Genomic DNA, 18678 nt, shown 5'->3' with positions numbered 1-18678 from the left:
GGATGGGGGAAACGCGTTGGGCTCGTTGCCGTCACGAGTCAGTCATGCACATCTGGAAACTGTACACGTTCTACGCATGAAGAGAAAGGTAAAGGGTGAGTCAGGCCGGCAGTTCGCAGCAGCTAAGAAGAGTGCTCGGCGCGTCCGAGTCGCCACCGCTACAGAACAGAACTACAGGCAACGTACATGTAGAAGCCCTTCTTTCTGGGCGCATGCCGGTGCATATATATATATATATGTTCAAGTAGGATTGCTTGCTTTCGTGAAAGATTTCTCTTTGGAGGAAGGCTCATGTAGCAAAGGGAAAGGCAATAAGCATCCCCTGGTAGAAACGGAACCAGAGCTGCTGATCTCCTACGTTCCGGAGACGGTTCGTTTGCTCTTTGCATAACTTTTTTCGGTGACCGGTCATCAGAAGCATGTCTCGTTTACCAATTTCTGGGGCGGAACGCTGGTAGTACTTCACACGTCAAGCACAGAGAGGATCGTGCATCAGTTGATTAAAACATGCACGCGACAGGGGTGAGAGGCATGACTCCGCCGATCGGTGAATGCCGTTCTTCTATGTTGAAAAGATTTGTATCAGGAACGTTGTGGCGTCATAAACTAAGGATCCACATTGATGCGTCAACCAGAGACACTGCGTGACGACGAAATCACCACTTGAGGGACTGGACAGCCCGGAAGAACAGGAGTGTGGGTCAACAAAGAGGTTAGCGTAATAGAGAAGGACTAAACGCTGCGAGTGTTGCAAATAATCAGAGCACTGTGTGCGCTAGACACGGTGGTTTGGTAAAGAAACGCGACCAAGAGTCGTACAATCTTGGGGATAGTTAAAACTGAAAGTATCCGTTAGTGCACTAACGGTGCACTACGCCGGAGATTGCGTCTCGAACGCGTGACATTGTTCGGAGCCTTGAAGGTAGTTACTTGATACCATAGCCGCATTCCACGCAAAGGCAGAACGGCAGTCAGGAATTATTAGGTCTTTTTGCGGCGCTAAATGGTCACCGCCGCGTACGGTAGTCCTGAAAACCGAGCACGTGTTTCCTAGCGTGATTCCATCGACCGCAACCACGACTCACGCTGTGCTTCTCCGGCATCTCTCACCGGGTAAAATGGGACTCCACGACCAACGGGGAGACACGGTTAAAAATGCATTCTTTCCTATTCTCACGTGTCTCCTGAGGTGTTCTGCATCACAAGCCGGGGTGTGCGCATGCCTTACTAATAGGCTATTCCTCTGTCTGCTGTACTTGGATGTTTCTTGCAAAGCCATTTCCCACAATGGAACCATCGGCACACAGGCGAATGCATTCGTATGCAGCAGGGATAGGCCGAGGGACAGGTAGATGTGCAGAGATTGGAATACAGATATGCCAGCAGCTGTTTTTTCTATTCATCCATCAACATCTGTAAGATGCAATGAACCTGACACTCTAGGACTTCCGGTGTCCGGCCTTCGATTCAAGCGAAGCCTGAGGATCGAGACTTGCGACGCCTCAAGGGTTAACCACCTGCTTTGCTTAGCCAGAAGAGAGATATTTCCTACAATATCGGCCGCCTGCATAGATAAAATACAAACCAAATCCACGGCCCACACCCCCCCCCTCCGCACATTGTGAGCGATGTCCCGTCCACCTGTCGATGTCTCTCCTTGCGGTTCGTCTCTGGTACGCAACTCCTCGGACACCACCGTTATCTCACGTTCTATCCATATATAAATCACACTTGCACATGCATACGTGTGTAGACCGAGAAAGATACGTGAGCTGACTTGCGCTGATTTGGTATTGTGTCCTAACAAAGTTTCGATTGCAAGAAAAGAGACAGTGGTGCGACGTGTCCAGGAAGGTCGCGAGCGTATCGCATCGCGTAGTTGACGAAATCTCTGCCTCTCTGTCTCTGTTGCCTTCCATTCGCTTATCTTCCTCGGTGTGCCTGTCTTCGCTCTCTACGAAGCGGTGGAGTTTAGGATCTGGGCACTGGCATTCCATGTGCTGCTCCGAGAAGCGGCCGAGGCCGTCTCGCGCTGTCGGCCATAGCCACCGCACATGCGTCACGCAAACAAAATCCCATTCGATCGAGGAAACACACGCAACAGCTAGCTAGGTTATTCCGGGAACAACGAAACAAATTAGAGAAGCAAACGGCGGAAACCAACATGACTCGGTCGGCGCGCCTCCGGGAAGTCGTGCCTCCCGATAACCGCAGATCGTTCGCAACGGATGGAACGATTCCTATTCAACTGTCTTCCGAGAAACGGCCCCCCAAGCAAATCATTGAAAAGATAGGCTTGATACAAAATCAAGTGAACCGAAAAAAGTGAGGAAATGACACTTTCCCTCTCCGGCACACCCACAGATTGGCGGGAAACCGCCTAGTGCTCTTAGAAATTCGCGTCGACTTCCGCAAGTTTCCTAACGACAGAATATCGATTCTCGAGAGGATCCGCTAGCCCCAGACATGTAAACCGATGCACTGCCCGCCCTCATGTACGTATATACCTATATTGGTAGGTGTATTTCCGTATTCACGTATCCCGCGCGCTTCATTATACAAATATATACAGATAAAAAGGTATTTTTGCAAATACATACATGTATATAGAGAGAGAGAGGGAAAGTTTACAGGAGAAGTCCAGTTCCTCACTGGAGGGGAATATGGTGGAAAGCGTCACGGGGTCCTTCCTGGAGCGCAGGAAGCGCTAACGAAGCAGCCTGGACATCCAGAACATCGGGTCTGCGACCCAAGACGCGATGCGCAGGATCGGACAATCTCAGGTGTTTGGCTCAGACGCGGATTTATGTGAGTACGCCAGTGTCGTCCTGAAAGCTGGACGAGTGGCGCGTTTGTGTCTCCATGAGCATCCCCGTTGGAATCCTCGTCTGTCGATTCTGTCCTGGAGATGCGTCAGGGTCCGCTCTTCCATACGCAGCTGCAGCGACGCAGCGGCAGCGGAAGAGTGGGGAGGGCGACCGCCGGGTTACTCGGGCGTCTCCTTCCTCAGGCGTTCGGAGTGCCCTCGCCTCGCTGGGTCTTCCGCCGTGTGAAAATCAAAGCGAACAGACCGGCTGAGGACTTCTGGCCACGAAGCGACTCTCCCGCATTCCTCGCACGTGACTGCTTCGGGCACGAGATGGAAGCCTCCTGTGGTCACGCTGCGTGCATGCCTTTGCCGCGGGACGCTTCCTCGTCCGCGTCCCTGGCTGTTGGGAGAGCCTGTCTCCGCTGCCTCCCCACCGTGGCTGTCTCCGTGCCTGTCTGCTCGGCTGTTCCCGCCCCGCCGACCTACGGCTGCCCCCTCAGAGGCGTGTGCGGCGCCTTCTGGGCCTTCGGCTCTTCCCCGCGAGAGTCCGGTTTCGGCTGCATCGTCGGATGCGCGTCCTCCCCTGTGTTTCGCTCGACTTTGCGTGGCGGCGTTCTCAGTCCCGCCCCCCTCAGCCGCAGCTGCGCTTCTGTGTCCCCACCTCCCGTCTGTGGTTTTGCCGCCGCACCTCCCACCCTGCGAACCGTCCACCCTTCCGGATTCCTCCGTTTTGCCCTCCTCTCTTCTGCGAACGCTGGGGGAGCGCGAGGCGGTCCCCACCTGCTCGCAGATCGCCCCTTCCGCGCCGTCGCGGGTCTCCCTCTCGCTGCATGCCCTCTGGTCGCCCGAAAGGAAACTTTGTTCTCTTATCGCCCTCCGCGCCGCGCACAGAATGTGGCAAAAGCGGTCACAGCCCCCACACTGCGTCGCTCTTTGACCGGCGCCGAACTGCAGACGACACAAGGTACACGAGAGGGGCCGTGCGGGTCTTCGCTCCTCGCGAGCCGAGGCAGAAGCTGCACAGCAAATAGCAGATGTCTCGCGAGCGGACGAGAGGGCGCAAGGCGACTCCCGCGAAGAAGGTGCGTGTGGTTGAGGGTGCGAGGGCGAATTTGGAGCGGAAGGCCGTGCGAAAGAGTCGCTTCTGTCCGACCTTCCCCAACGCTGCCTCGCCCCCGCGTCGCCACTTCCTGCTTCGGAAAGCGGCGTCCACATCTCCTGATGGGGCCCTTCCACGGGTGTTTTGTTTCTGGATGTCCCGGGTAGCTCACGTGGAGACGACGCGCGCGTTTCCATTCGCTCGTCCTCAGAGTCATCAGACACGACGACTGTCTCCGCCGCTCCACCTTCCTGGCTTCGCCGTCGGGTCTCAGCCCACCGCTCCTCTCCGCTTCCCTCCCTTCCCGAGAAACCCGCAGCCGCTGCCTTGTTCGCTTCTTCTCCACACGCTGCCTGGCCTTCTCGCGCCTCCGCGGGCGCTCCCGCGTCTCGCCGCCGCTTCGACCTCCCCGCGGACTTTCCGGCGCCGACCAACGGCAGCAGAAGCTCCGCCTCGCCAAAAGAGACGGATGTGTGGGGCGCCAACCACAGGCCTGCAGCCTTCCACGTGGAAAGGGCGGGGCCCGGAGGCGCTGCGCCGCGCAGGCGTCCGCGCGCCACGGTCGAGGTCTCTTCAACCGCGCTTGAGGACCTCGGTTCGGGGCAGGCGAGACGGCGCCGCGCGGTCCCCTCGCTTTCTCTCTCGGAAGTCGATCGCGCAGACGACGCGCCTGGAGCATGCAGGGAAACGAAACTGAGGAGGTGCCTGTCTTCCGGGGTCTCTGCCGCCTGCAGGCCGGGAGTCACCCCCTTCAAGGGCCTCTGCTGAGGGTAGGCTGCAGATGCAGCGGGGCCGAGGCCAGCTTCCGCGGGCCGCGAAAGGAAGTCGCGCCTCTGCCGCAACACCGAACGGAAAAAAGGCGCCGCGACGCGCGAATCAATCACGTGGATAGCCAGCGGCATGCGGCTGAATGGCGGCGCCTGCAAAAGGGCGAGAAGCGCTCGCAGGCGCTGGCCAACACAGACCACGATGCCTCCAGTCCGACTCAGCTTGTACGTTTGTTGCACGCACGCCAGAGTGGCGCGCAGCCCCGCGACGGTCTTTGCAGCCCCTGCAGCCTGCTTGCGCTGCTGCGCAAGCTGCGCGAGGAGGGGCTGTCGGCACGCGCGCTTCGTCTGCGTGTCCCCAGCGGGCCTCGCCTCTGTCGGGGCGCCTCGAGCCCTCAGTTCGCGTTCGCGGCTGTTCTGGAGAAGCCGCGACGCGACTTCGACTGGAGCGAGGAACCCCGCACACGCTGCCTCCCGTGCGCTGTCCAGACACTTCGCCGTACCCTTCGCCGTTCTCGCCGAGGGCCTGGCAGACGCGGCAGGGAACGCCGAGGAAGCACCTACGGTCGAGAGCGAAGCGAAAGGAAGAAAAGACGAGGACGGCGATCGGGAGTTCTCCCCTGCGTCTACGTCTCCCGTTGGCGCGGGGTGTCCCTCGGAGGGCTCGTGGTCCTGCCTGTCGTGTTCTGCTTTTCTTCTTTTCTTCAGTGTCTCCTTCGCTTGCGGGGCTTTCTCTTGGGCCGCGCGACACTCGAAAGGAAGACCAAATCCAGGTTCAGAAAGCAGCAAATGTCTCCCCGCTGTCTCTCCGCGTCTCGCTTTGGGCACAGACAGGCCTCGCGGGAAAAAGTCGAGAGCCGGCGCGGCGCGCTGCCAGCGCCACTCAAACTGCAGAGCCCCAACTTGCGTCGGGAAGCCGTGAACGACGAGCACTAAGCTCCAGGGACGATGCCTGATCCGCGCAAGGAGGGGGGAAAAGGAACCGAAAAGGAGACGCGTGAGAAGAAAACAGGTCTGAAAAGCGACGGAAGAGTCGAGACACACACAAGATGAAAGGAAAGCCCGCTTCAGGGCCGGCACGCTCCCCTGGGGCCGCGCAGAGACACCGGGAAGCGCGGCTCTCGAGCTCTGGAAGCATACAGAAACGCGCGTGGGAGACCTCAGGACACAAACTGCAGCAAAAGAAAGAGACATGTCTCCGTTTCCACAAGCATATGCAGGCGTCAATTTACACGCCATCTGCATGCACAGTTACCTCAGGGCGTCCACGCACCACCCTTTCGTACAGCTGCATGTTCAAATAGACATATACCTAGAACTTCGCGTATATTATGTATATTCGCATGAGGCATGTGCACATGTAACGCGGGAGAGAGGAGCGTAAAGACGAGTGAATCGCTGCACACCCTCGGCGCGTCCCTTCCCTGTCTCGCTTCTTTCTCTTCTCGCGAAGAGCTCTTTTCCGTATCGCTCCCGGGCCTTGTCGCGTTTCTTCTTTGGGTTCTGCTCTTCGCGCGGTGCCTCTTCCTTTTATCGGGGCGCGGCTCTCACCGCTGCGTCTTCCAAGCCCCTCCGTGGGCAGTTTCTCCGTTGTGCTGTTTGAGGCGGTTGAGAGGATGCACGGAGTAGCCGACGTACGTGTAGCGGGGATTCTTCAGCGACCTGAGGAGATAGACGCAGTGGAAGGCGTCGTACAAGCGCCGTGCACGAAGCGCAGGCTCGGCCGACGCGAGCGGCCGGCTTACCTGAGTTGGTCTGTCTTCCTCCGAGGCCGCAAACTCTAAAGACGAGACAGACTGAGCAGCCGTCGCGCCCGAGCCTTGGTCACCGCATCCAGGCCTGGGGGAGGAGGTGGGCGTGCGCGAGGAGACAGGAGACACCGCAGCCGCGCGGCAGGGAGACGAGCAGGGCGTGTCCCAGCCAAGCCGATTGTGTCCCATTTCCCGAACCCTCGTGCGCACCCCTGCAGTGCCCTGAAGTGGCGACGCGGGAGGCGCTCGGTGTGCATCTGTTTGACGCGCAAGGTGAGCGAAGGACGGCGACGCAGTCGAGGAAAGAACATGACTCCTCGCACGCATCTCTCTCCTCGTCAGAGAAGGAGACGAAACGCAACACAGAGGAGAGGAAGAAGAGTGGGGGGAAGAAGGAGAGGAAGAAGGGTGGGGGAAAGAAGAATGAGCGGAAAGTGTTTCGCGCGTGGCTTCTAGAGACGCGAGCCCTCTGTTGGGTTTCGTTGGTGCAGCCAAAGAGGCACCAAGCCTCAGCATATTTCCTCCCTCTTCAGCCCTTTTTCCCACGTGCATCTCCTCCGCGACGTCGACGGGGACAGTCTCCGCAGGCTGCGGCATTCGTGAGGGAGGCCGAGGCGGTCTCTCTCCCGCGGTTTTCGGGTGTCTCTGCTGCTCCAGTCGGGCTGCGAGCGGGATGAGCTTCGTTCTCCACTCCGGAGTCCTCTCGGCTCTTCGCTCTCCACAGTCTTCTGACGCAGCTCGAGGTGCGAACGCTGAAAGTGGCGTTCGAGAAACCGGGTCTGCTGCTGGGCACCCGTGGCGCAGAGGCGTCTTCCACCTTCTGGCCGCGCCTCGACTCGCTTCGGCAAAAGGCCAGTCGCGGTTGCTCTCGTCACCCCTTCCTTCCTCTCCTCGTCCGTCACCGGAGGCGTCCTCGCCCACAGGGCGCAAAGGAGGCGCAGTGGATTGCATGGAACGGGTGCACGCCCTGGTCCCGTCCTCTCCACCGTGTTCGCCACCGGCACGCCTCGCCGAGTTCCTGGCCTTCGCGGCCGCGTCCAGCATTGCCGACCTATCCTCTCGAGTCTCTCGATCTTCCACAGAAGTTTTAAGCGGCCGCAATTCGGGCCCTGGGCATTCGTGGGCAGGAGACTTCCCGTTTTTTCCCTCCCCGCCAGTTGCTCGGACACTGGTGAAATCGCGGCAATTTCCGCGACTCGCGCGCAACGCTCCCTCGGCAGCTTCCCCTCGTCCAGCAAAAAGGGAACAGCCAGCGAGCGTTTGACCCTGTGTGAGGAGCGCCTCAGCCTCTCCCAGCGGTCGCATGTAGTGTGTATGTGTCTAGCCCCCAGTGGGTACCTCGCTCCCCCTTTCCAGTATCCACGTTTCGGCTGCGGAGGCCTCTCCGGCGGCGCGTCTCGTGCAAAATGCAGCAAACCTTTCTGCTTCGGCACCCCGCGCTCTCCCGTGTCCCGCTTGGTTGCCAACTTTCCACGAGGCGCCTTGCCCCCTCGCCCTCCAGTCAGGCTTCCAGGCGTGTAACCGTGAACACCTCAGGGGACGACGAGGCGGCGAGACGCACCCGACACAAAGGCGTCTTGCCGAAGGACGCGAAAAGAAGAGTCTCCTCTTTGGTGGCAAGAGCAGTTTCCTGATTCGCGTCGCCCGTGCCGCGTCCTCCCCAGGTTGCGCCGCTCGCTGCCATCGTTACGGTGCAGGAGGCGGGGGAAGGCGGCGAAAGTGGAGAGGTAAGAAAGGCGCCGCGTCTCAGTCAGTCGCGCTCCGCTCGGGTGTATCGACACTGGAGGAAGGCACAACGCGCTAACGGCGCAGAACCGAGTCGTCCAAAGACCGTATTTGTGCCGAGAGAAGTTGCGACATAGATGTCGGTTTGTGGCTGAAATGTGTGACTGCGAGGCTCCTCGCTTCTACGGGAAGGAGAACACAACACAGAGTGGAAAACGGAGGTCGACAGTTCAGCGGTTCTGTTCACGAACGGCGCCGAAGGGCTCTCCGCTCCGTTCCGTATCTTTCTAAAGTGGGATTTCAGTCGGCTCTTTCGTGTACAGAGGAAAGCTCTGGAACTGAGGAACCGGACCAGTTCCTCTCTTCTTCCCTCTCGCATATCCTTCCGCGAATAGAGAGGAGAAACTAAGAGGGCTCAACGAAAAGTCGGGCAAGACGAAAGGAGGCGTCGATTTTGCACGGGGAAAACAAGCGCCAGGCAGCAGGGTGTGCCCGCGGCCGTTAGTGTAGGCATCCAGGGCCTCCACACGAGGAAGCAGCAAATCGACAACGCATCCCAGACTGAAGCCAGCGATTGCGAGCGAGCGAGATATTCTGTGAAGAAGAAAGCCAGTGGAAAGCGACAGAGGGAGGAGAGAACGCAGTTGGTCGTGCAGAACCGGAGCATGTGGATGTGTCTGGGAGGGTGCACATGCTCAACCAGCTGCCGTGCTGTCGTGGCAAGACAGCCCCAATGACACGGAGAAAGAAAAGTCGTTCGGTCGCCTGGTTCCAGGGGGAAGGGGACTTCCTTCTTTTACGGAAACAGAGAAACGTTTTTCCTCTTAAGGAGACGCTTTTCCGTTTAGTCTTCGTGTCAAAATATTGCGGGTGTCTTCAGAGAACTGGATGTGCTCTCTCTGCAGGCGGGCGGGTCGGCTGCAGTGAGCGGGAGTCCAGGAGCCGGGGTGTTTTCGCGCATTTTTGCGCGACTCACTGGCGGTTCAACTTCTACCGCGTGCCTGCGTTCATTCGTGTTCCACAGTCCACGTCGCACTCTCGTTTCTTGCCCGAAGAAACGAATGAAACGCTGTGAAACTTGGCGTTCAGATGCATATGCGCACCGCTAGGGGTGCCCGACAAACGAAAAACCAAGATACTCTATCTGAATGAAGGATTGAGAGAGTCCGCGAACGGCTCTCATTGTGGTTCGTGTATTCTTGAGCTGTCTCCGTTTTTTACATCCGGATGCTTAAACGTTCACCTGAGGGAGCAGATACAGTCCATATGCCTTTCCGGTTCATTTTTTTACGTGCTTCGGGAGAAGGCGAGGATCCCGGACGAATTCATCCCATGTGACAAAAAACTCTCGCACACGCGCGGGAACACCGTTTCATACAATCGACACCCAAACAGGCATACACCTGCGCATATATAAATATATTTATACATTTGTCTATGCTCACATCTGTGCATGCCAAACGCACGTATACTGTAGAGGTTCGTCGCCATCGAGGTAAAGATGGACAAGTGAAGGAAGCGTCCGGCTGGGTGGAACTAGCGAACCGAGCGCGCGTCTGGATGGCCGGAAATCTGATTCGTTCCGTTGTTTCCTCTCAGCTGCATTCTGCGTTTCGCAGTCTGAACTTCCGTCGATGCAGTAGGGGAAAACATGCTCTCTAGCGGGAGCAAGAGACACAGAGGGAACGTCGACCGCTGACATTCTCAGAGGTATGGGAACTCGTCACCGCTGCACTTCCAATCTCTAAGAACAACAAAAAACTCTCTCGGAGTAATCTTCATCTCTTCGCGGCGGTCCTGTGAGCAGGCGCTGTACAATATTGGCGTTTTGGCAGAGGAAGAACGGTAATGCTCAGCCTTTTCGGATGCTGAAAGTCGTTCAGTTTGATGTGTTCGAACGAAGGTTTCGGCTGTCTACCCAGCCGCATAAGGCACCTAAAAAAACATCAATGAATGCACAACAATTCCTGATACAAATATTCTCACGAGTCACAATATCTCCTGTCTTGTTTTCAGGGACAAACCTAGTTGGCCCCCCTCTCCACAGAGACAAACTCCGTATCTCACCGAAAGGCGGTAGCTGCTCAATCGTTGACCGGCTTGGAAATATCTCGCTATCTCGACACTGAAACAGTCCAAGGTTCTGTCGCTGTCTCAAGTGTTTTTCGAATACGAACGCCGGCGGTGAAGCGAGAGCGGAAATCAGAACGGTCGGGAGAACAGCGGCAAACTTATATATATATATATATATATATATATATATATATTACGATATGTACCGGTTTCCAAAACTACACATCAATGTATAGAGATATTTGTACGTAACATCTCAAATGTTTGGGTCATAAGAACGGAGTAGATGTCTCTGGCGTGCTATCTCCATTCGACCAGGAGTTTGACGGGAAAACGCAGCCCTTTGTCGCGTCGACAGAGTCTGCTGGAGAACACGATAGGATGAAGGTGGAGCGCGGCTCACTTTTCCCTGGCGTCGTCTTGCGACCGCAGTTCGGCCGAAGAGGACGCCGCATTGCAACTTGCTGCGCGGTTTTGTTTTGCTTGCTCTCTGGAAGAAGAGAGTCTCCCCTGACTGCCTCGCCATCGGCTTCTTCAAAGCACTCCTTCCCTCCCTTAGTTGCTCCCTCGTCAGAGCTCCACATTCATCAACCGGTAGCCTCTCTCTTTCTGCCTTTTTCCGCGCGCAGCGTCGCTCACGAACCTTCCGCGTATCCTCCACTGCTTTACCGAGTTCCAGTTTTTCTTCCAGTTTCTGCGTCGTTCCTTGGGTCTGGGAAACCGGATCAAGAGCCTTCAATTGTCCTAAACGAGAGACTGCGTCCCATTGAAGCACTGATGGCCCACGACACTGCCTACATTCTCCTGCGAGCGAAGGAAGAAGAGAGGAAGCGTGGTGAAAAGAAACTGGAGACGGACAGAAGGAGACGAGAAAAGGAGGAGTACGAGGCTTCTGTGCCGCCATTGCTTGAACTTGATTGGTCAGCAGGTCCACTAGATCTTGATGCTCTCATCGCGGAGGATGCTGAGAAAGGCGTTTCCTGGGCGACGAAAGCTATCGCCGGAGATCTCCACAAAATAACCGCAACAGAGGCTGTTGAAATGACTTCTCGGATTCAGTTTGCATGCAGCAATCGTCTGCAGGAGATCTTCCGCACAGCCAGACCTACCGGTGGATTTCGGCTCCCAGACACAGGGGGAAACCCCTACTGGCAAATGCCAGCGATCCAGAGCTATATGATGCAACAGCTGAGTCGTGGACGCGTGAAGCTGTCCATTGCTGATTCAGAGTTACAAAAATATGTTTTCCGGAATGAACGCTTGCCATGGAACGAAGTGGCGAAATCGCAGCCAAGGAACGGACCAGACGAAACGACGCCCACGATAAAGAATCCCTCAGGGGAACACTCAGAGTCAATGAGCCACACTGTACACGATCATGGGTTTTGACGTAGCAATGTTGCGCACCATGAAAAAGGAAGTGCAGTTTCTCACTCTTCTGACTGTTAGTCGGAGTTAGAAGGAGGGGACCCGCAAAACTGGTATGTACGCACTCACCCCCCAGTCGTGGTATTCACCTTCCCTACCAGACCCTGGACAGAGACCGGCCAGAAATATTTCGTGGTTTATCTAAAGGTTTTTGCCTCTGATGACGGATGCAGTAATGCCAAGAAAACGGTACGAAATCTAGCCCTGCAAAATCGGCGAAGCGGTGGGTTAGTATGTTGGTAGCACTCGTCCGACCGGTATTGGGGATTTCCCCGCTGCGCTCAAGTCTGATGGCGGGATGCAAGAACTGTGTTTTTCTGTCGTTGGCGCCGTCGCCGCTGCACATGGTTTAATTTACTGCGGGGCTTACCTCCATCGAAAACAGGCGAACCGCCTCCCGCGTGCGGAAAGAAAAAAAGCCTTGTTTTTCCTCTCCGTATGACTATGTTCCTTGCCACTTCACCGAAGGCTCAAACACCAGGCCCATACTTGCAGAGATACGTAACTCGGTGACATTATCCCCCGCTTTGCATTGCTCGCGTGACGCAGGTGTTGCCGCCTGATACACGTACGTTATGCATTTTCTCACTCGGACTACGTGGCCGTTTGGTTGTGTTGCCAATACTTACGCATCTTCACCATTGTTGCTCAGAGTGTATCAGCCTTTTCCCAATGTGACAATAGGCTGTGGAGGCGGGGGCGTACTCCAACTTTGAATGTCTCGGCTGCTGCTCCATAATTCCCCTCAACCGCTGCAAGTGGCAGTGCACTCTATCAAAAGCGTTGCTGCATCCAAGGTAATCAACTACCCGAGGGCAAGTGCTATGGTAACAGCAGGTAAACAAAGACATTCAAGATTTAAACCAGTAGTCTAACTCGGAGTATATACTCCCCAGAAAAAGCTTATAAATAATCCTGTCTCAGAGAGTATCACTCCCAGTACGATGGTACTGATCATACTGGCATCTGAGTAGTAGTTTCAGTCACCTGCTCCGTCGAATGTAAGCGGGTCGACTCTTGTCGACCGTACTAGACACCCGCTTTCGCAAGAGGCAACGAGGGACAAGCACAGGGTTTACATCGTTCAGGCAGTCACACCAGACGAAAGTCTGTCTAAAAAATCCAGACAGGTTTGATGTCGATGGCATAACTACGAAGAGTTGTGATATTTTCCCGTCACCGCACTCGCGACAAACTCTAGCAGGCCCACCAGCATCCCACATACACTACCGACCTGATGCCCGCACACACGTAGCCGACCCACGTAAATAGCACTCAGGCAGCTGATTTAATGGTTTCAAGAACGCACGCCACACACAAGATTCTACCGTGCTTTTCAGCGATCCCACACAAGTAAGTGAAATACCAATGGTGTGATAGTCGAATAAAAGGACACAACATGGCTAATGCACACAGCTGACTGTGACCACGGCAATGATTGGACTGAGACGCCGAGTGCACGAGCACCCAATAGTACACGTCAGCTGCTGCTGGGACAAGAGAGAGGAGACGCCAATATACATGTACGCATTGATATACACGGGTGAGAAAGATATCCTTCCACGGAGTTTCATCACCCTCAACATGGCTCATTCCGGCACAAGGAACACACACGGCTTTTCTTGAAACTTTCGCCTGTCGATTCCACACACGACCTCAATCAGAACATGACCTAGATCAGGTGAAGTGACACAGGCGACAACACACGTATCCTACCCTGCAAGAGGCCGCCGTCAAAAAAGCAAACTGTGGGTGTCCTCAAACAGTCAGGCTTGACCTTTTCTCGCACACCTCCAGACAAGATGATGATGGCGAATAGCGTGGGCTTCTACGCCAGATCCGTGGCAATTCCCATAGTCGCGTTTGGCAAACACAACGAATGCATGCAGCGAGTGACTTACACTAGAAACCACTCTTTTGCTGTCGAGTCGATTAACACAACACTGCCGGCCCACAGACAGCATTAGCTCACAAACACATAGCAATCCGCACATTTACAAAAATAAGTCCATGTGAGAAGGTATGCGAAAAACATCGGTGCTCACGAAAACAAATGTAATACACTGGCAGTAGCGACCCTCTCAATTCTACGCACGCGAGAGGCTCTGACGGTACAGCACCCGCAGCATCCACGGTGTCAGGGGCCAGTGTGTACGGCTAAAAGACGGGGAGAGAGGGCGACAAAAAACGTCTCCCACCGAGCAAGACTACCTCCTACAGCTCGAGGGGAGCCTCAAGTTACACGGCATCCTCACGCCAGGTGTTGACAAAGCGGTTCGTGGCTTTTTCAAGCGACAGGAGCCGTACGTTCTCACCGGAGGCGCTATCAACTCAGCGCCACCGGCGGTATTTACGGACCGTAGAGTCAAATTGACAACAGCTTCGGCGGCGAGGCGCACTTCTCCCCGCAACTGGAAGCTGGGCAACGCACATTCCGGGGCAAGTGCTACGTCACAGTCAAAACTTGCCGATCGGCATCTACCAGTGTGTGTGCCTATATTCGGCCGGGTCCACGCGACGAGGGAAACCACGAGAGTGCAGAGAATACAAGCCTCCGCACACGAAAAAATAAAACGAAAAAAATATTTCAAAATTCACTTGATTTCGAAGCAATGGAGGAAACTTGCGAACGCAGCTGTCCACCTTGCCCTCCTCTATGCGGGGTGCCTGGACAGGCGCGCTCTTTTTCGGCCTAGCCGAACTTCGGCAGCGCAACGGCCCCTCGAATGTGTCGGCGCGTCACCAACGCACCAGAACGGAGTGACGCGTTCGGTAGACGCGCATCCTCTCCCTGCATCCAGTACCTCCCCGTAGGTCTCCAACACACTGCGAATTTGTTCTGACCATCCGCATAGTCACTTGCGATCGTGGATGATCAAAACGATGCATATACGCCTCTTCTCCCCGTTACCCCTCAATCACACAAAAGCTCATACGCACACTGAGGGCTGGAATCAACCTATGCAGTCGCAGATACCGATGTTACGCCACTAAAATAAAAGCACACAACCACCGAAGCCTCAGTAATCACGGGTGGTTGCGAACGTCCGGGATGTACCAGGACCATTGGGGTCAATTGTCTCGGGGTCACACATACGGAAAGCAGAGTACATAAATACGCACAGCTGTGCCGCAAAAGGTGTGTCGGTGACTGCCCGCAGTTCCCCATCGAGTCAGACCGCCTCTGTCCTCGCGGCGGGGTCGCAGATCGGTGAAACGGCAGGCAGTCCCCCCTCCCCATCACGACAGTGACCACACAGAAGCCTAAAATGCATTCCACGGATTCGTAACCCTATTCCGTGGTTCACACACTTGCACAGATTATATTTACATATATACGGCGTTGGATGACTAGCCACCGGCACCTCTTCGCTCGTATGTCCCCGAACATCGCTTTCGTGCTGCATTATCGGATTCTGCTATACATGCCCGGCAGACTCCTTCATCAAGAAGTTCAACACATCCATAACCGCCTCGGTAATCAAGCTGCTTTGCAGAAACGAAGAAACCTGCCCCAGTGGCTTTTGTGGACGAGGAAGAGGCGTGACATAACCACCTCTACCTCCGTGTGCTCCGAGACGTCCCTGTAATTTGGCAACTTGGCTTGGCAAGAACGATAGGTCAGGACAGTTTTCCATTTGACCTGTCCTAACACAAGAGCGTTGCAGGCAACTTGGGTCCTCCAGAACAAATGGCCCCGCACCAGTCCCCCTTTCGGGATGCTCCACATGCGGACGCAAGAAAGCTGCCTGGGCACCAGGCACCGGCGACCGGTCTGGCGCTGTCCGTTGAGATGCATATTCTGCGAATAGTCCATGCAGTTGAAGATCTGCTCCGCTAGGTCCACCGACACCAGCATCAGGTCGATGATCTCCCTGGTTGTAACATCGATTCAAACATGGGAGGCAGGATCCTTTTTGGCGCAAAGCAATGTTGTGCAACCCTGTCGTGCGCTCGGAGCATTTTGTCGACGACGAACATTGCCGGACCCCGGCACTGCCTGCTGTTTCCTGGACTCCAGCGCCTCGCAGATTCGTCTCTTCACATCTTCCGTCGGCATTGAGCGGCTCACACGCAGTAGCTCCTAGAATGGGTGAATAAACCGCAGAGAGAGACCTCGGTTCCGACGAAACCGTCCCGCTGCCGCTTCTAAATGGAGGGTGCACGTCACCGAAAGTGCGACACGTGCGCGTCTCTCGCGACTTCGCCTCTGTTCTCGAGTGCGTTTTTCGCTGTCCACGGCCGAGGCGACCTTTCAACTCAGTCCCGGGCTCCGGGCGAGGTGACACGGATTTCCCGCCCTCTGGAAGTTGGAGAGAGCTGTCCTGGATGTCACCGTCAGCACTTCGGTCGCGGTTCATTTGTGAGCGCATCTGGGCCAGAAGCCGAATTCGCTGCCTCTTCTGTTCGTAGTTTTCCGGTGGGCGAACCTCCAGAGGTTTCGTTGCTCCCTGCACAAGAGAAAAAGAGCCCTCGCAGCAATTGTGACCTTCAGGAAGCCGCGAGTGTGTAGGCCCAGTGACCAGGCAAATGCACCGTTTGAAAGGGGACTCGACGCGCAACAAAGCGTCCAGCGGCGCCGTCGCGTTTCTGATCATCTGCATCACTGCTGCCTCTATACGGTTGTGTCACGCCTCGACCTGCAACAAAGAGATATGCATGGGGCTTGGTAGAAACGGAAGGGGGAAATGCTTGAGAAGCTCAACCACCACGGAAGGTTTGCCCAAACAGTGGTTTTGTCGGTCCCACAGACATTTCCTGCTTGAATCCATCTACATGAATCCGTATCCAGAGCCACAAGTGTGTACCAATGAAGCATCCGGTTTTCCTGGTCTCCAAGCGAGTTGCGGTTGATCCTCCCCCCGTCCGCACTAGCGCCGCCGACTCGCACGTACCTCGACACAGAATTTTCGGTCTAAGGCTTTCATGGCCTTTTCAGCATCTTCTTTCCTCTTGAAGGTAACGAAGCCCGCACCGCGAGGTCGCTGGCGCCTGTCTCTTAGAAGGACCAAGCCCGAGCACTCCCCGAACGACCGGAAGATTTCATACATCTCTTCCTGAAAAGCGACAGCCGCAGACACGTACGCGCCTTACAAAAGCGAGTTGCCCCCACCTAGGGACGTCGCTCCAGCAGGATTCGAGTTCTCGACGGCTCAGAGGCAGGAACACAAGGGATCACCCAGAACATATATATATATCCAAAGTCTTTCTCTCTGCAAGAGTTACGGCCACTCCATCCTATGGAGACAGGCATCTCGTCAACTACGCAGGAGTCCCGCAGTCACGGGAACGAGGCTCGAACACGACCAGCCGGAAGGCGAAAGTGCAGCGATCTGCCCACGTCGCCCCTCCGGTTGGTTTACCTCTGTTGTCGTGGGCATGACATTCCCGAAAAACACTTTGACCCCGGGAGCAAGTGCTCTTTCAACAAGGTCACCCTCGGCGCTCTGCGCTGCATGCGACGGAGTCTTTCTCGCAGTGGACAGTTTGACACATTTTTGAGCAGCCGCATGCGGGCGGGGTTTCCCGAAGTCATGAGGAACTCTCTGAGAGAGACGCTCGGTCCCGCTGTCACCCGACGAGCCGTGTGTCGCCACAGACCAGCAGTCCGTCTCTTCCGCTCTTCCATTGTCAGCGGGAGCCCCCGCCTTCCAGGCGACGGAGTGAGACTGGAGCAGTTGAAGGATCGCATTTGCCGCCAATCTGCAAGAAGCGTCTTGAACAGACGCTTCCGATCTGTCAGCAGGGGACAGCGCACGGGAGTTGATAAGGACTGGAGAACCCTGGTCTGCCGGACGGTAGGAATACACCGGGCTTGGAGCAGCGTCGCGGCGGTTGGGGGCATCAAAACCTGGAGGTGGTGGTACGAACTCGAGATTTCTCGCGGAACCTCTCGTTCGCTGTGGAAGTTCGCGCAAGAGCTCATTGGAGATTGCCCGCGTCAACTCTGCCCGGCTCAAATCGCCGTCGAACTGGCTGAGAACGCCGCCAGCCACAGAACCCTCCATCGCCAGGGCTTGAAGGGACTGGGTTGTCGCGTTCGTCACGTATTTATGAACCTCGGCTAACACCCGCTTCTGACCCGAGAAAGTTTCGTGAAACATCGCCACAGATTCAGCTGGTCGAGGTTGGCAGCCCTTCCCCCCCGAGTTGATGTGACCCATTTCACCGATGTTGGACGGGGAGTGCGGACGCGGAAGGCAATCACGCAGAGGACAGTGCGGATCCTGTCTGAGGACTGAGATTTTACCTCGGCGTAAATCGTGTAAACCTCGTCCTGCTGGTACGGGAGCTTTACCACTTCACATCAAAAAAAAACCCACCGATGCACCCCTGTTCCACAATGCAGCGCAACACGTCCAGTCCGTGTGACCATGAAACCAACGGGACAGAAATCGAAGAGGGGATACACAGAGAGCATAAAAAACACGTCTCCGCTAAAATGCAGACACCCCTACTTCAGAGTAGTTCGACATATGGTCAATTAGGAAACATGGTCTCTGGAGTTTTCGGAAAGACAGGTGTAATGTCTCTCTGCGCGCTGTGTGCAACAGCCGGGACGTCTTCGTTTCTGCACAGGCCAGGAAGCAGCTGCGGAAACAGCGCGAGAGTTGATTCGCCATGTGCAACGGGATTCTTCGCCACACTTGCAGCAAAAGAGAAACAGACGATGTGAAAGAACCACTCTTAACAAGAAAATGCACATTCCCACAGCAGGAGGCATTGTTCTAACTGCAGCGAACCTGTGCGAGAGCCGCATAAAGCGGCACCTCAGAGAGACTGTGTGCGAGCACAGCCTTCGTCATCCTTTGGCCGACACGACGTTTGCCGCGCCAGACGGAGGTGGGGAACCCAACCGCTCAGATCTCGTGCTCGGCTTCAAGGCTGAAGAAACAAGAAAGCTCTCATGGCTAACTGCGCAGTGCAAAGGGTGGGCTCACGTATCCCGTTTAATGGGAAACTGTATCTGCAAAAAACGGTATTCCTTAGCGGAGAGGACTGGGGGGCCTGGGGGGGGGGGGGGGG

At 55.8% G+C, this 18678-nt stretch overlaps 3 protein-coding genes across 3 annotated transcripts; 1 reads left to right on the top strand and 2 right to left on the bottom strand.

Moving 5' to 3' along the window:
- Positions 1-2648: 2648 nt before the first annotated feature.
- NCLIV_049200 (hypothetical protein) lies at positions 2649-6615 on the bottom strand (the record flags this gene model as incomplete). The annotated part of the gene is made up of 4 exons (XM_003884472.1): positions 2649-2742; positions 3296-3563; positions 4081-5627; positions 6227-6615. 4 exons carry the CDS (start codon positions 6613-6615, stop codon positions 2649-2651), a joined length of 2298 nt encoding a protein of 765 aa, XP_003884521.1.
- Positions 6616-10605: 3990 nt separating this feature from the next.
- On the top strand, positions 10606-11613 carry NCLIV_049190 (conserved hypothetical protein; the record flags this gene model as incomplete). The annotated part of the gene is made up of 1 exon (XM_003884471.1): positions 10606-11613. One exon carries the CDS (start codon positions 10606-10608, stop codon positions 11611-11613), a length of 1008 nt encoding a protein of 335 aa, XP_003884520.1.
- Positions 11614-16280: 4667 nt separating this feature from the next.
- NCLIV_049180 (putative RNA recognition motif domain containing protein) lies at positions 16281-17816 on the bottom strand (the record flags this gene model as incomplete). The annotated part of the gene is made up of 3 exons (XM_003884470.1): positions 16281-16292; positions 16548-16709; positions 17016-17816. The coding sequence occupies 3 exons, from the start codon at positions 17814-17816 to the stop codon at positions 16281-16283; spliced, it is 975 nt and encodes a 324-aa protein (XP_003884519.1).
- Positions 17817-18678: the final 862 nt, after the last annotated feature.

The sequence above is a fragment of the Neospora caninum genome, chromosome X (genome assembly GCF_000208865.1).
Source record: "Neospora caninum Liverpool complete genome, chromosome X".
NCBI lineage: Eukaryota > Apicomplexa > Conoidasida > Eucoccidiorida > Sarcocystidae > Neospora > Neospora caninum.
The sequence above is the reverse complement of the archived record's forward strand: the minus strand, read 5'-3'. Positions and strand labels throughout refer to the sequence as shown.